Source organism: Phoxinus phoxinus (assembly GCF_949152265.1).
Source record: "Phoxinus phoxinus genome assembly, chromosome: 19".
NCBI lineage: Eukaryota > Metazoa > Chordata > Actinopteri > Cypriniformes > Leuciscidae > Phoxinus > Phoxinus phoxinus.
In genome coordinates, this window is record NC_136894.1 from 25,782,557 (window position 1) to 25,798,642 (window position 16,086).

Genomic DNA, 16,086 nt, shown 5'->3' on the forward strand with positions numbered 1-16,086 from the left:
GCCCCCTGCTGGCCTCACTAACACCTCTTCCAGCAGCAACCTGTCCAGGAGGTTTCCCATCCAAGTACTTACCAGTCTCAGCCCTGCTTAGCTTCAGTGGGCACCCAGTCGTGGGCTACAGGGTGATATGGCTGTGTATGAAAACTTGCACATGCTCACTGCTGGATAAGAACTGATGTACCTGCTTTCTCTGTTCCATACTCCACATACTTCTTCAACTACTCAATGCACGCAGAGCTGAAGTAATGCTTTCTGCCCTCAAGAGAAGCTCTGTTATTATTCCACTTGTTCTGAGTGATGAATCCTTGATGGACTGGGGAAATCCATCTCATCTCCTAGACAGAAAGTCTCCTTTCTGGTGGATCACATTTGTCCCATTATTCTGATCGTCCCACTCACAGCCGTACATTTTCTGGAATGTGTGCACACCTGAGGAAAAGAGACAATGTATGTATATCGAATGAAAAGTAAATTCATACAATCAGAATAAAATCATTGTCAAAAAAAATCACTTAAATTGCTGATAAATGCTTTGTCAGAGTAAAAAAATAATGAGAAGATCAGCCATCACTCCTTTTAGCACAACAGATTACAGTTTATCTCGATTGTTTACACACATTTTCTGAAAGCATGCCTCATATTCTCAGAACTCTACACACAAATAAAAAAACACACACACAATGGGCAAAACCCCTCAATTCTCCTGCAAAAAAGTAACTTTACATTCAAAACAATGTTATTTCTTCTCAAAATGGTATTTTGTTTTCAAATGACACACACAAACCATCATATGAATAGACATGTATAAGAACCAGTTGAACACTGATGTGCTCAATGTAAAACATGATGAATGGAAAACACTTCTTCTCCATTCATCATAATGACTTAGGCCTTTTTTTTGTTCAGTGTTACATTTACTACAGACACATACATAAGTGTGTTGTAAAATATTTGAGAATATTGTTTTTATACTCAGAACACACAATACACGGTAACAAATATATTTTTCCCACATATACAATGTACTCAGTGTACATCCCAACCAACACAAAGTTGCACATACAGTGGTCTACATACAAAACAACAGAAGAATTGACTGTATACTGTTACAGTAAAAAAAATCCAATGTTGGCATCCATTGCTCCATTGAAGAGCTCCTGTTGCCCATTTATGCTAAAGCTCTGATTGCTCATTGTAAAACTGTGTGACGGGAGTTTGCCCGTGTGATGAGTCAGTGTGCATATTTAAATAGCAGTGTGTTCCTTGTGAAAACAAGAGATTTTCTGCATGAAAATTGTGCCAAATGCAGAGAATTGTGTGTAGTGTTTTGAAAAAGTGTGTTTCAGAACTGCAAATTGAGTGTAAAGCAGGAATTGTGCTTGTAGTTTAGCAGAATTGGTTCAGGGGGTTTGTGCATGAGTTACATGTTGTGGTCATTCATTGTGTCTCAAGTACCAGTATTTGTGTGTAAACAATTGAGAAAAACTGTAAATCGTTCTAAAACAGCCAGTATAGAACAATAGCAAAGCAAGGGTTAGGGTTATTAGCAAAGCAACTTGTTTGAGCAACTTTGGTTCATAATTCAATTGTGATCATAAATATGTAATGTATAAGTATGCATATAGTTTGGTGACTGTGAAACTTGTGCTCAACCTTTGGTCACTGCACTTGTTCATTGGCTAGACCAACCTGAAATATACTGTGTGTGTGTGTGTGTGTGTGTGTGTGTGTGTGTGTGTGTGTGTGTGTGTGTGTGTGTGTGTGTGTGTGTGTGTGCGTGCGTGTGTGTTTCTTTTGAGAGTAAGAAACAGCAAGAATTATGTACCATTATTGTCAGATTTTAGTGAGATGTCTTTATGTCACCTATACGTAATATAAGTTGCGATAGTCTTTTAATCCCTAGTATTGTTCCCTGGTGAAACGGCTTCTCATACAAGAAAAAATGTAGAACGGGACTTTATTCTGTCCATCAGGGAAGAGGTGGAATGGTTGTGGTGTGCTATTGGTCGATCTCATGTGAGTGACAGGTTGTCCCGCCCTCATGCCAGTAAACAAATCATCAGAGAAGAGTATTGATTATTTTGATTAAAAATAACGAGTGCGCATGAAGAAGTAAATGTACTGTATCCTGGTAGCATGTTGTGTGTATGTATGAGTGTGTGTTCATGCGAGACCTGTTGAGTGGTTGAACCGGTCTGTTGCACTTGGAGCCAGATGAGTTCCAGCTGCAAGTTGTGTTTGTGTGTCCCAGTAATCTGCTTCTCATTTCTGTCTCATCCACTCTGTTTTTGGCACAGCTTTCATTGTGTTGCTGTCAAAGTATAAACTGCCCTGAAAAATATTCTTCAGAATTGAGCTGGAAATATTTTCTCATGTCAAGGCTGCAAATTGCAGCCAACAGATTTTAAGTGGAACATCATCATCAATCACAACACGAGGAGGTTTTCTAAGATTGGATTGATGAAAGTGAAAACGAAATAAAGTCATTATACATTATTATTAAATTTTTTATTTTAAGGACGAATTTTGGAAAAATAATAATTAAACAAATGTAAAAAAATATAATAAACAAATAAATCTTGATATTTAAGCATGAATAAATATATATATATATCATACATTTGAGAAGATAAATAAACAAATAAAAACATAAATAAATAGTTGGGGGAAATACAAAAATGTTAAATAAAAAAGCAAAATGGAAAGTTTGTTTTATTCTATATTTCTATTTTTCTTTAAGTTATTTGAGTGTGGAGACTGAGTGATTTTTCAAGAGGATTTCAATCAATCATCAATAGGCAGAATTTATGACACCATTATTACTCCATTGATACTAAGATACCAAACTAACCTCAAAAAGACAAAGCTAACAATTCCAAGAAGTCCAAATAGCAGCAAACAAAGTATAAATAAACAACATAAGCCTAAAGAAACAATAAAAAATAAAAATAAATTAAATACATAAATCAAATATTACACAAAGGGGGTTATCATACAAAAATACCTTCAAAAGATTACATAGTGTATTTTATTTATTTTTATACATGAATATTAAGGATTTGAAAAAGTTGGATTGTGGAAAAGTAAGATTGTGGGGCGGTTCTTAAAGATTCTGCATTTATGTATGAAGTAACTGGCCAACAATATTGTTAATCAAAAAATTCACCATCATAATTTAAAGAAAAAGACAAGTATTTTAGGCTATAGCCTAGTTTTTAAAATCAAAGTCAGGTATTACATATTTCAAATGTAACCAAACATAAGGGTCATCCCAGAATTATTTAGAAAATTTGCATGAGTTAAATCAATGTTTCAACGACTATGTTTGCTTCACAAAAGGTGCACTCATTACAACCCAAATTAAATCTGTCTGAGGAACTCATTACAAGGATAAATATCATTAATAATTCTGAACTGAACCTCTTTGGTGGGAAAGTGAGAAATCTTGTTCTAATTTTAACCACTTTTTTCTTTAGAAAAGTCAAAAACAAGATGTCTCTTTCTAAAAAAGGAAAACTCTTAAAATTAAGATCAGACATTTTTTAATTACTCTTGGAATCAGGTGAATAACACAATGCACATTTCACCAGCTGAACCAAACCATCAGGAACAGCTTAACAAAGACACATTTTCCTAGTACAAATAATATAGTATTTTTCACAAAAATCGCCCTAAGGAGATTTCCTTCCCCATCCACATGTGTACAACTGTCCAGCCACCTTTATCCATCCAGTCCTGAAAGAACACAGATTTCCTAATTAAGGATACACTTATTATTCCACAAAGAACAACTATGTGGGGAAACATTTTGTTTGTATATCAGTTTCCAGTATAATAATACCTGACTGTGAAAAGATGACAATTTACACTTTGGGTTTGATGACCAAAAAAAAGTCACACCTCAAAAGAAAATAATTTTTTTAAAGAAAAGTTACCAGACAGAATGTTTTTCTAATCGAAGCTTGGAGCCACCCCAATTAAAGAGGTGGCTCCATATAACCATAAAATAACAATAATAATAAAATAAAAAAACGAATATATATATATATATATATATATATATATATATATATATATATATATATATATATATATATATATATATATATATATATATATATATATATATATATATATATATATATATATATATAACATATAACACATAACACAGCTATGTCCCAATACAGAGGCTATGGTGTGCACCTGAATCAGTTTTGTTTTTGGAGAAACAAAACACAAGATGTACATTTACATTTATATTTACATTTATTCAGTTAGCAGACGCTTTTATCCAAAGCGACTTACAAATGAGAACAATAGAAGTAGTTAGACAAACAGTAGGACAACCAAATGCAAGTGCTATGACCCTTCTCAGTTTTAATCTAACGCAGTAGGCTACACATTTTTTTTATTTTATAAATAGAATAGAAGAAAAACTGTTATCTAAATAACAAATGTAAAATATAATAAAATGCAAAATGCAAAATGTAAAATGTAAAGTGTATGTACTGTACATCTGACTACGCCTCTGGTCAATACAATTGAATTTTGTGTGATGCCACACCATATTACAATAAATTGAAGAAATATACACTGAGTTTCTGTTATGATCTCCTGGTCCCTGAGTGGCGCTGATAAGCATCAAATGAACAACGTTGAAAACAAATCGCAGAAGAAATACGACTTGCTCAGCCAATCAGCGCTGAGATTACTGGCCGCCAGCGAACCAGCGCGTCTCTTGTTGATCTGTACATACACCCAGCGCTGAGTTTCAGGATCCGAGCGCGTAAGTTGTTTCTAATTGTCCTCTTATTGATTGATCAATAACGAGCTTTTATTGAAAGTATTTTTATGATACGTTTGTGAAGACTGTGAGGAACTTGACATGTTGGGAAGTTACTCTTTATGATCGATGTTTTAAGGCTTTTAACAAATAAACGGAAGTGAGCTCTACTGAATGACCGACTTAAAGAGCTACAGTCTCCAGATCAGCAGGCAATCTAACCTAAATTATTATATTTATATCCACATAATATGAAATTATTACAGTGTCCTGATCCCATTGACTCAGTCAAGCAGTAAATGTGTTTCCTAGGGAATTAAACCCTTAAAATCCATTACAAAATTGTACCATGGTAGGCATGGTTACCGCCAAAATACCGTAGTTACTGCTCTTATCATTATCGAATGTAGTTTCGTTTCTTTTTTATTACAGTGGTGACTAATACTCATTTTAGTTTTTAATATGATTTTTGATGGAAAACGTCAAATGTATGTAAGTTAAATCAAGTCATTGCATAGTTGTCGTCATGTCCTGCATAATTATATTCTATCCATCCACAACAATTTTAAAGAACATTTTTGCTTTTTAGTTTATACCTTCCCCATGTCTTTGAGAATATGGAAATGATTTGGCCATAATATTACATTTAATAACTACACACAATTGTCTCGTACATGCAGAAATATTGCACTGATGAATATGTTGTTCTACAGGTACATACAGATTTTGGGATCTCAGTTTGGACTTTGACGCTCTTAACCAGTTCAATGCTCAGTGCTCAAGTAAGTACAGAAAAGCTAATAAAGTAAATATGAAGTACTATATGTTAAATATGAAAGCACTTTGGATATTCATGGTACAGAACAGATAGACTATTTCACTTAGAGTAAATGTAACTATGTTTACTGAGACACTTGCACTAAGAGTGAAATCTTAAAGAGTAACTGGTGTGTTTCCAGGTATTGGTGTAGTTGAAATGCAGGCTTGACACCTCCACATTCGTTACTCCCCAGCAAATTCGTTCTCCTCCCTTCCGGATGGCCGGAGCAGTGATGGACAGCATTGTGATCCTAGATGATGATGATGAAGAAGCTTCCACATCTGCCTCCTGTTCATATACTACGACCTGCCAGTCGAAAATGCCTCTGAAGAATCAGCTGCCACGTCCAACACACATCACACAGTCTCCGTTTGCATCTGCAAAGAAGGATGCTCATGTCCTGCAAGTGGAGAATGAAAAACTGTTTGCAGAGGTATGTTTTTTTATGAATATTTACCAAGAGTTATTAATACATATTTCATGCAAAAAAAGGGCATATTGTTCATAATATACTAACTACATATTGCAAAAAATGTCTAACAGGACACCAGTTAAGAAACTTTAATATGTACATAACATTCTGGGGGGTTTCATCCTGTAATCCTATTGAAATTATTCCTTTCCTGTCCCACTTCTAATCCAACCGAATGGTCCCATGGTCCAGTTTGTGGAACATTGCTCCAAACACTCGCAAGATCATCCGGAAGTCGTGACTTATCTACAGACCAGACACTCTAAGGCCCTGCCGACCTTTCTGTCGTCGGTGGAGTTTCGAAACACTCTGGGCCGCTGCCTCACACGGGCCCAGGCCAACACGGGCAAAACCTTCGTCTACATTAATGAACTCTGCACCGTTCTTAAACAGCACACAGCTCGGAAGCGGAGCTCCATACAGTCTCTCCCTTCTCAGGCTAAACCTGAGGAGAAGAGCAATGGGACTAATATACAGGAGGAGGCACAGGTTAAAGGAGAAGAGGAAAAGCAAGAGGAAGAGGAGGAATCGAAGAAAACGAAAAGGGCTTCAAGGCGACAGGTGCTGTAGCAGTCCATCATAACTCAAAGATAGATTTGATATGTTGTGAAGGTCGATATGGCAGTGGTCTTGGATTTTATACTGACACTGTTGGTTTTCAGCTGGCCTTTGTTCTGGAATTATTTTTCCATTCATTTTCTCCATAGGGAATTTTAATTTTCTCCATTTAAAAAAAAAAAGAGAGTCTTCAGTAAAAAGTTTGCATGCTGGGTTCCAGTTACAGTGGGATGTGAAATCAACAACCTCTGAACGTAACAGTGTTTTATTGCATGGATTACAATGTCTGACTTGTATCATGTATCAAGTCATGAAACAAACCAATCATTCAAACTTATTTGAAAAGTGTAAAGAACAAATGTACAACACTGTATTTTATTTTATTAGGGATTGTACTATTCATCTAATGTAGCATGTAATTAAATAAAAAATGGCAGTACTATATAAAAAATATTCCATTTATGCAAATACATAAGTAGGCTATAGTATCATATATCAATACTTAAAAATGTCTGTTCATGTTAGGCTTGTTGAAAAGTTTATTTGTTATTGCCAAAAATAAAAAATGAATGGGATTTACGTCTTGAAACACAACTTTAGTTTTCTGTGCTTGTTGTGCACATTGAAATTATTTGAGGGTTTTTATCTTAGAATATATTCTGTGTCTCATGTTCTGTTTCAGATAGCGTACCTGGAAAACCTGCTGAAGGTGTATAATGAGGAGATCCGCCGGCTTCAGGAGAGAGAGCTGAGTGTGGACGATCTGGAGAAGGAAGACTCTAGTTATATTCAGGAGCACAAGCTCAAACGCAAGGTGAGTCTGTTTCTTCTTGTTTTATAATTCTGCGTCTCGCTGATTTAGCTCGAATAAATCCATTGCGGAAGTTGTAGCTTGTTTTTTGATAAATGGTCTTATTGGAAAGGACAGGAAGTTTTGAGTTCTGGAAATTACAGTATGTTTTCAAAGTAAATCAAACTGATATAACAAAAGATCAAGGACTATTTGATTCCTCATGATATATTTTAATGCAGTCAAATTACATTGAAATTATGAGATTGAATTGGGTTTTATATGGTCTTGTTCTGAACTTTATCTTTAATGCTCTTTTTGTGGTCTCAGATGATGAAGATCTATGAAAAACTGTGCGAGCTGAAGGGCTGCAACACGCTGACGGGTCGAGTTATCGAGCAGAAGATTGCCTACAGTGGAACACGCTACCCAGAAATCAACAAAAAGGTTCTTCTTTTGCTTGTGAAGTCACGTCCCTCAAGATCAGTTCTCATTGGCCACATACACACTGAAAAGTTTCAAAAGTAAAAACCGTATCTGAAGCGGGAGTGAGTCTCCTAAAGTATCGTTCCCATGTGAGGTGCTCCCGAAACTGTGATGATTGACACTGTGGTGGTAACCATAGCAATGTTCTGTCGTCTCGCATGTTTCGTATCCCCAGTTCTGACCAAAGAAATATTACAGTGACAAAAGACTCTTTGTGTTCAGCAATTTTAACTGAAGCACAGTCGACAGTGGTGTCGTGTTTAGCTTGGAGAGGCTTCTTCACAGAGCGCCATGTGCATTTATAAGCATTTTTGTGCTTTTTGTTTAAGCGTGGCTCATAAATCTGTCGAGTTTACGGAGTTACTAAAGTGAACACGTGCAGGTCTTATTTTCAGCATTAAAGTATTTGGATTTACATTGGTTTATTGTGAGCTTATTCTTGTTCGGCTGTTTTTCTTGCAAAGTCTGGCAACGCGATTGAGTCGAGGTTCGCACCGCTTTCCCTGTGATTTCTTGCACCGCACATACAGAAGACAGAAACATTTCTGATGCACGTTAAACTACGTCATATACAAGAAGTTGTTCAGTTCGGTTCTGTACACACTGTGTAGTTAATTCGGTTGTAGAATGCGGTTGTCACAATTTCTGAACTGTGTGTGTACAGAACAGGATTAAGCACTAAGTCTACGTTCACACTGTTCGTTTTTGGGATTGACTACTGCATTTACTTAGAGGTGCGAGTCTTGAAATGTCCTGTTCACACAGCAACTTACAGTAGTCCCTCGAATACTGTTTGTGAATGTGCAACAAGAGTCAAGCCTGTATTCTCTAACCAGTAACCACAACAGTGACCAAAGTAATAGTTAATCCGTCAAATCTTCATTAACCGACAGCAGCTTTTACTGTATATCTGTGTGGAGAGCGAGCATTTGAGTCACGCCACTCATACGTAGAACACAAAACTGACGGAAGCCACTCCGGATGGAGAATAGTGACTGTATTTAAAACCTTCAGATGACACACAGTTCATATCTCCGTCACTGTAAGTTACCGAAACCACACATGAAAACACGCAACACACAGTTGTGGGGTTTCTCACACTGTATGACGGGACAGACAACTAGTTTTCTCACAGCGCAGGTTTTCCGAGAATAGAGTTGTGAGTCCTGAAAATGTCCAGGTGTGAGTTTTGTTCTAGAATGCGGTTGTCACTCCTGTAAATAACCGTATTGTGTGTGAACGTAACCGTATTAAGGACTCAAACACAGGACTGACAACTGAATTATGTTGCTGTGTGAATGTGGCCTAAAAGATGAACTGACAAACTTGAGGCAAAAATGCAAAAGAAAGTGACAAAAATGTGTTTATTAATTAACATTTAATTAGTAAATTACATTTATAAAACTATCTTTTTATTGTAATATTTTCCTACATTTATTCAGATTGAGATTTGTTTTTTTGTAATCTCGAAGTGTGGTTTTATATGGCTAGATGAAACACACCCTCATAAAGGTAAAAATGACTCATGCCATGGAATGAAATCCCAGGGGATATATTCATAAAAGAATGAATATTTATCTATATTTTTCCTTTGTTTTCATATATTTCTGTCTTCTTTTCTCTTTGGTTCGTAGATCGAACGCTACATTAACAGTTCAGAAGCTTTTCACAATCCACCGGACTACACAGATATCCTGAAGGTGGTGCAGCGCGCCAACGAACGCTACAGTCTCCAGCTCTCCCGCAAACAGATGACCCAGATCTCTCAGGAAGCCTTCCGAGAGACGGGCAACAAACTGCAGGAGAGACGACACCTTGACATGGTCTACAACTTTGGCTCCCACCTTACGGACACATACAAACCTAGTAATTCAATTTAATTTAATTACTATCCAGTTCAGCTAGAGAACAAGGAAGTCATATTGTATTAGTCTGATGCCCTGCTTCTTTGATGCTTCAAACTCATCAGTGTTTTATGTCAATTTTTGGATTGATGTAATAATGGATGGACCCCAGTAATATTTAGTGATTGTAAGTTACACATTTTTTTTGTTCTGTGTTTTTCCAGCGTTGGATCCTGCACTCGTTGACCCAACACTGCATCGCAGACTACGCTCCAATAGAGACACGGCCATCAGCAGCCTGGAGGAAGTGATCAACAAATACGCTAATAAACAGGAAGACATGGAGGTCGAGGAAACTAGGAAAAGACAAGAGCGAGAGAGACTGAAAAAAGAGGTAAAAGAACAAAGTACATTCTTATTGTTCATTTTGTTTTCAAATCTACAGAGAACTAGAGGAATATTACTAATTCAGTTATAGAACCAAACTGAAATGTTATGCTTAAAATGTAATGAAATGCATTGTAATAAATTAAATATGATTTAAAAATATCAAAATGTAATAAATAATAAAGGTAAATTCTTTCTTGATGCAAAGATATTGTTTAATTTTACAAATAAGATATTAATTAAATAACTTCTAAAAAGTAAATTCATTTATTAATTAAAAAATAATTGAATTAATTTCAATGAATATTTTTCACTTTTTAGAAGTTATTTTATTTAGAAGAATCTTAAGTTAAAGATTCATTAAAATTAATTCAATTATTTTTTAAATAAATGAAATAATGATTTAAAACCATTAATTTTAGTTTATCAGAAATATTAGTAATATTTTACCATTCATATTTTTATTATTAAGATTGATATAAATCTATTAATCTTTTTTTTGCTCCAAGTTATTATTATTTTTTTTTTTTTTACCAAACTTGACCTAAATTGCCAAGTACAATGAAAATGTTTAAAGCAATATGTAATAGTCATTTTTCTATCAAGGCAGGTTTACCATGGGTTTTTAATAAATATTTAATAATTTGAATTCATACTTAAAGATATAACAATATAAGTAATAAACAGCAATATCTATCTACATATTGTGAACAATATAAAATTTATATAATTTAAAAAGGTTTAAATATTCTATATTAATTAACACATTAAATAAATATAATATTAATATAATAATATTGATGCAAACATTGCAGTGTTGTTGATTCTGGATGCACTTGCCTGAAGGCTGAAAACTTTATTAATTTTAAAATCATTAATTTATTGTTTTTTCTTGTATAAATGTTTTAATATTAGACGTTTTAATTAAATTCAATACTTTTAATGATACTGAATAATAAAAAAAAAAAACAAGCCAATAAAATAAAATAACCACATTTTGATTGAAAGTAACAGCCGTTTTTCTCTTTCGGGCCAAAAAACAAAAACTATGAGCAATTTTAAATCTGTTTTTCCTTCCTTCACGTTTGCAGGCACTTAATGGGCAGCAGGGTGACAGCAAAGAAAAAGAAAAAGAGGAAACAAAAGAAAAAGAGGAAACGGAAGAAAAAGAGGAAACGGAAGAAAAAGAGGAACAGGAAGTAAAAGAAGAAGAGGAGGAGGAAGAAGATGAAGAAACGGACGATTCCTCTGATCCTGATATTGAAGAGGAGATTCAAGCCAGTCAAGAACAAGTTGGTCCAGGTATGAAGTGAATAAATCTTCGTCTCCTTCATCTAAAACCTTATAAAAAAGCTATATCTAAAAGCTTATATTCAATGTGTCCACTTCATGGTGAGAAAACTAATTTCTCCTTTGCTGACGTGTTTCAGATGATGACGAAGAGGACATCGAAGAGGAGCAGCTGAACAACAGTGACAATGAACAGCCAATCAATGAGAACTCTCCTCTGTCAATCAAATCATCCGTACAGGATACAGAGGAAGATCCGGGCGACGAGGACCAGCAGTCTCCAGCCAGCAGCACACACGAGGCAGGATCTGTGGAAACACACACTAACGGCAGACTTGATAAACCAAGCCCTGTGTCCACCGAGGACATCAGTCAGTCAGAGACAATGGACTCTTTGCCTACCGTCAAGGCAGAACTTGTTTCCACTAATCACAGTAAACCCGTTTCTAAAAGCACCAGTATAGGCACTGAGACTGTCTCCACCAATCGGGGCTCATCGCCAACCCCCATGAGATCAGCCAACTGCAGTCCACTACCTCCGACAAGCCCTTTACTGATCGACGAGACGGGCAACTACAGGAAAAGAAAACGCACCTCGACTGAAAAACAAACTGCCGCCTACAATGGGAAATGCAGACGGGACAGGTAAAACTGAAGGAATTGTACAAACTTACAATGACAATTTGTTTGTTTAATCACTTACTATTAAAGGGGTTCTTTTATGCTTCTTTCTTTAGCGTGTAATGTTGCTGTTTGAGCATGAAAATGGTCTGCAAAGTCACTCCAAAGGGAGTTATTCTCTGTATCAGTGCGCACTGTTTCTGAATTCCTTGAAACGCCTTGATTGTAGTCATGAGTTTTCTTCCGGGAACTTAGACGCCACAATATTTCCAATTTAAATAATTCCTACCCAAGGCATTGGCAAAGTAAGGGGCAAGGCCTTGAGTTGCGTTTGTAGTGTGTTGAAACTCACAGTTATGGTAAGGGGCGTGACATTTCCAAAACACACTCAAAGCGGTTGACCAATCACAACACACTGGTCCAGCCGACCAATCAGAGCACATTGCGCTTTTCAGAAGGAGGGGCTTCATAGAAACAAACTGAACAGAGCGTTACTGACAGACTGGGAAGAGAGGTGCTGCAAAAAGGTAATATATGGGAAAGATAATGCGTTTTTGAACATTCAAGCCTGAAAACCTATTCTTGTAGCGCCCAAAAACGAAATCTCATGATTTTAATATTAATTATTATTTATATTTAAATTAATATTTAAGCTAATAACTTTTTAATTAAGCTTAAAGGAAATATTTTTTTAGTCCTGGAAATGACAATGTTTTTTACCATTAATATTTTAATCACCATTCATATTTATTTATTTGCAATGATATATAGCCTATATATATTTGCTTTCGAGTTACTTTGTTCTTTTCAGAAAAATATTTTTTGACCAAACCTGGCCTAGGTTGCCAAGTACAATAAACATTTTCAAAGAAAGAAAAAAAATCCTAAAAATTTCCTAAAAATCCTATTGTTTTTATTTACATGCACCAATATAACAATATTAGTAATAAACTGCAATATTTATCAACATTTTGTATATAAAATATGATTCTTTTTTAACAAAATATTTTGATGGAGAGTTTCTGAAGACTGTTGGCCTTTTTAATCTCCATACAATTAAAAAATCAAATCAAAAGCACCATCAATGTCATTGAGGGCCACACAACTCGTGCATTATATTCAGAGTCCTTTGAAACCATTGGATAGTCTTCTGTGAGAAACAGACTAATATCTCAGTCAGTCACATTCAGCGAGCCATTGAACTGGATCATTGTGAGTGAGTCGAACTTGAGAACCAAATCATTCAGACTGTTTTTGCAAAGCAGATCATGTGATTTCACTGAAAAGAACTGATTCAAAAGAATGACTTGTTCGTGTTTTTGGCATTGCCGTGTCTCTCGAGAACGTGCCATTCTGCAGATGTCAAAATGCTGATCTGTGGATGCCAGATTGTTCTCCTTTTCTGTTCCTCAGAAGAAATAAAGCCATACGGGTTTGGAACAACATGGCAGTTTTTGCTGAACTATTACTTGTTTATGCAGTGCTATTTTTCTCATGTTTACCTCAGTGATATTCCTCTGGATATGGGGGTGATCATCTGCTCCGAGCAGGAAGACTTATCCAGGAAGAGGACAAGGACTCCAACGAAGGACATGGTCAGGAACTCAAGAGCCACACCACCGCCGAAGAGGAATAAGGTGACTGTGTGTGCATTGCATTGAAATACTTCAGTAAATTGCATTTGCATGTTATTACACTATTCCAGCAGCAAAAAGGCTGATTTTAAATATTTAAATATACTCAGAAATATTTTAGCATGACTGTATAGACCAAGGGTGTCCAATCCTGCTCCTGGAAGGGACACTGTCCTGAAACCAAAGACTATAGAATTACACGAGATGCGTCACTCGTATTGTTTTGGAGAATTTGATGTTTCCCCATTCAAAAAGATTGGAGCTGCACTTGCATGCCCAAGAGGCGTTTCAAAGATGGCCGCCGAGTGGAGTATTTTGGATTCGTTTTTATATTTTTAATTTAAGTTTTAGTCATTTTTTTGTTGGTTTTATTAGTTTATTTTTATATTTATTTTAGTAATTAGTACTTCAACTTAAACCAAACGAAAAATTACAAATGTTGCTTTGGCAACTAACTGAAATATTGACTAAAAATATACCTGAAAGTTTTTTTTTAAAGTTTAATTTCAATATAAAAAATGTTTTATTACCATAAATGTTTTTAATTAGTTTTAGTTAATAATAACAGCATCACAGGCCCATTACTCGAAGAGCTAACTCCTGTGTTTGATGTGTTGACAGGTGAACGTGGCGACTCAGTGCGACCCAGAGGAAGTGATCGTTCTCTCAGATTCAGAGTGAACTCTGCCGTCCGTCACAGGGTATTGAGCTGGCATCTCAGACAGCTTCCTGTTCCAATAGTGCCTGCTAATGTGAAGTTAGAACAAAAATGTTTTATTTTCTTTTGGACTGGTTCAATCACCTTTTGAACCACCGCCCCTTATCCGCAATGCCACTGTTTACTTTTTATACAAGGGAAAATGCCGTTATTCACTCTGGCTTTTTAGAGGTATTTTGGTATAATGTAAATGGGTCTTGCCTCTAAATATTCTTACTCCGAGGGTTTATCTTGTATTGTATTTATGGTTTTAGTTTGAGGGTTTAGATGCAATCCTCATTTGTGCCAAGAGTCATTAGGGGAAGTGATACTTTCCCTCTTCAAGTCAATAAATGCTCTCATTTTGTGTAGTGTTTGACTTGTTGATTACTTTGTACAGTGCACTGTGGATTTTTTAAGCAGCTGTAGAAATAATTTTCCACATTAAGTTATGAGATACTTGATATGCTCCAACTCGCAAGCATAAGAATGTTTGTTTTCAGATTATGTCTTAAATTAATAGTTTGCCCAAAAAAATAAACATTCAGTCATTAATAATTTCCCCTTGTTTTCTTCTTCTTCTGTGGAATACAGAATAAAGCAGTATATAGATTTGGAATGACTTGAGTGAGAAAATGTTGAGCGAATTTTTCTTTTTGGGTGAACTATCCCTTTAATTGGCCTCAGGTGACAAAAGCACAAAAGTTAAGTGTCTTCCTACACTTGACGTTTGATATTGAAATGATTTCTGTGAACTGCTGATGATTGATCAATTAAATTGATCAATATTGTCATATTAATTTTTTAATTGCGCTGCTTAACTAATTGAGAATTTAACTGGCATGAGAAAAGACAAGGTACATCAAGAGAAAACATTAAATATGTCATTTAAGAAAGAGTTTGTTCGTATCATTCTAAGACATTAATTATTTATTGCACCACACTGGTGGAATAAGGCATATTAAACGATGCATTTTTTGTAACAATAGTTTTTTATTCTGTACTTAAAGGTATATTTCACCACCCAAAATTGTTTTGTCATGTTGTTCTAAACCTGTATGGCATTGATTCTTCTGTAGAACACAAAAGAAGAATAATGTGAAGATTTTTTTTTCCAATAAAAGTAAAATTTTTTTACTCTATATATGAGAGAACATGGCAGAATACATTTTTTTGAGTGAACTATCACTTTAAAACATTCAGGGTAAACTGATATATCCATAAAGGACACAAGTAAAACATTCTACAACTGACTGACACCTCAATTTAAAATCGGCAACAGTTATAAGAAATGTATGAGTTGTAATTTGTGCACAAGGTTCTTTATTTCTTTAATTTTGAGATTTTTAATCTTGTGAACCTTTGACGTACTCTGTCCACATCAGGGAACTGTGTAGTTTGCTTCCACCCATCGCATATTTAGTTCAGATTCACCACAACAGATGTAGACGGAACAAATATTTTTTATTTATCAGTACAAAATACAGATGACTAACCAGATTACTCATCAAGTGAGCACTGAATCATGCTTATACCTACTGGTTATTTTTAAATTAAATTTCGAATGCTCTCTACTTCATTGTTCTCACTAATCGGAAATGCACACAGGTTTTGATATAAAGTAATATGAATGTGTGGATAAGCAACAGATATGTGATTCCTTCTAGCTCACAAGATCCCGGTTTATTTATTGTAATATAT

The 16,086-nt window shown here is 35.3% G+C and overlaps 1 protein-coding gene across 4 annotated transcripts; it reads left to right on the top strand.

The window, feature by feature from the left end:
• The first annotated feature begins 4,650 nt into the window (after positions 1–4,650).
• daxx (death-domain associated protein) lies at positions 4,651–15,521 on the top strand. Of its 4 annotated transcripts, none has more exons than XM_079590104.1 (12): positions 4,651–4,789; positions 5,500–5,568; positions 5,800–6,039; positions 6,271–6,639; positions 7,319–7,450; positions 7,757–7,873; positions 9,547–9,778; positions 9,981–10,150; positions 11,235–11,445; positions 11,574–12,078; positions 13,562–13,691; positions 14,310–15,521. In XM_079590104.1, the coding sequence occupies exons 2-12, from the start codon at positions 5,554–5,556 to the stop codon at positions 14,367–14,369; spliced, it is 2,181 nt and encodes a 726-aa protein (XP_079446230.1). In that variant the 5' UTR covers positions 4,651–4,789; positions 5,500–5,553; the 3' UTR covers positions 14,370–15,521. The 4 variants fall into 4 exon arrangements, with proteins under 4 accessions (XP_079446230.1, XP_079446232.1, XP_079446231.1 ...); XM_079590106.1 differs by having other exon boundaries at positions 4,667–4,789; positions 5,746–6,039; XM_079590105.1 differs by having other exon boundaries at positions 4,764–4,998.
• Positions 15,522–16,086: the final 565 nt, after the last annotated feature.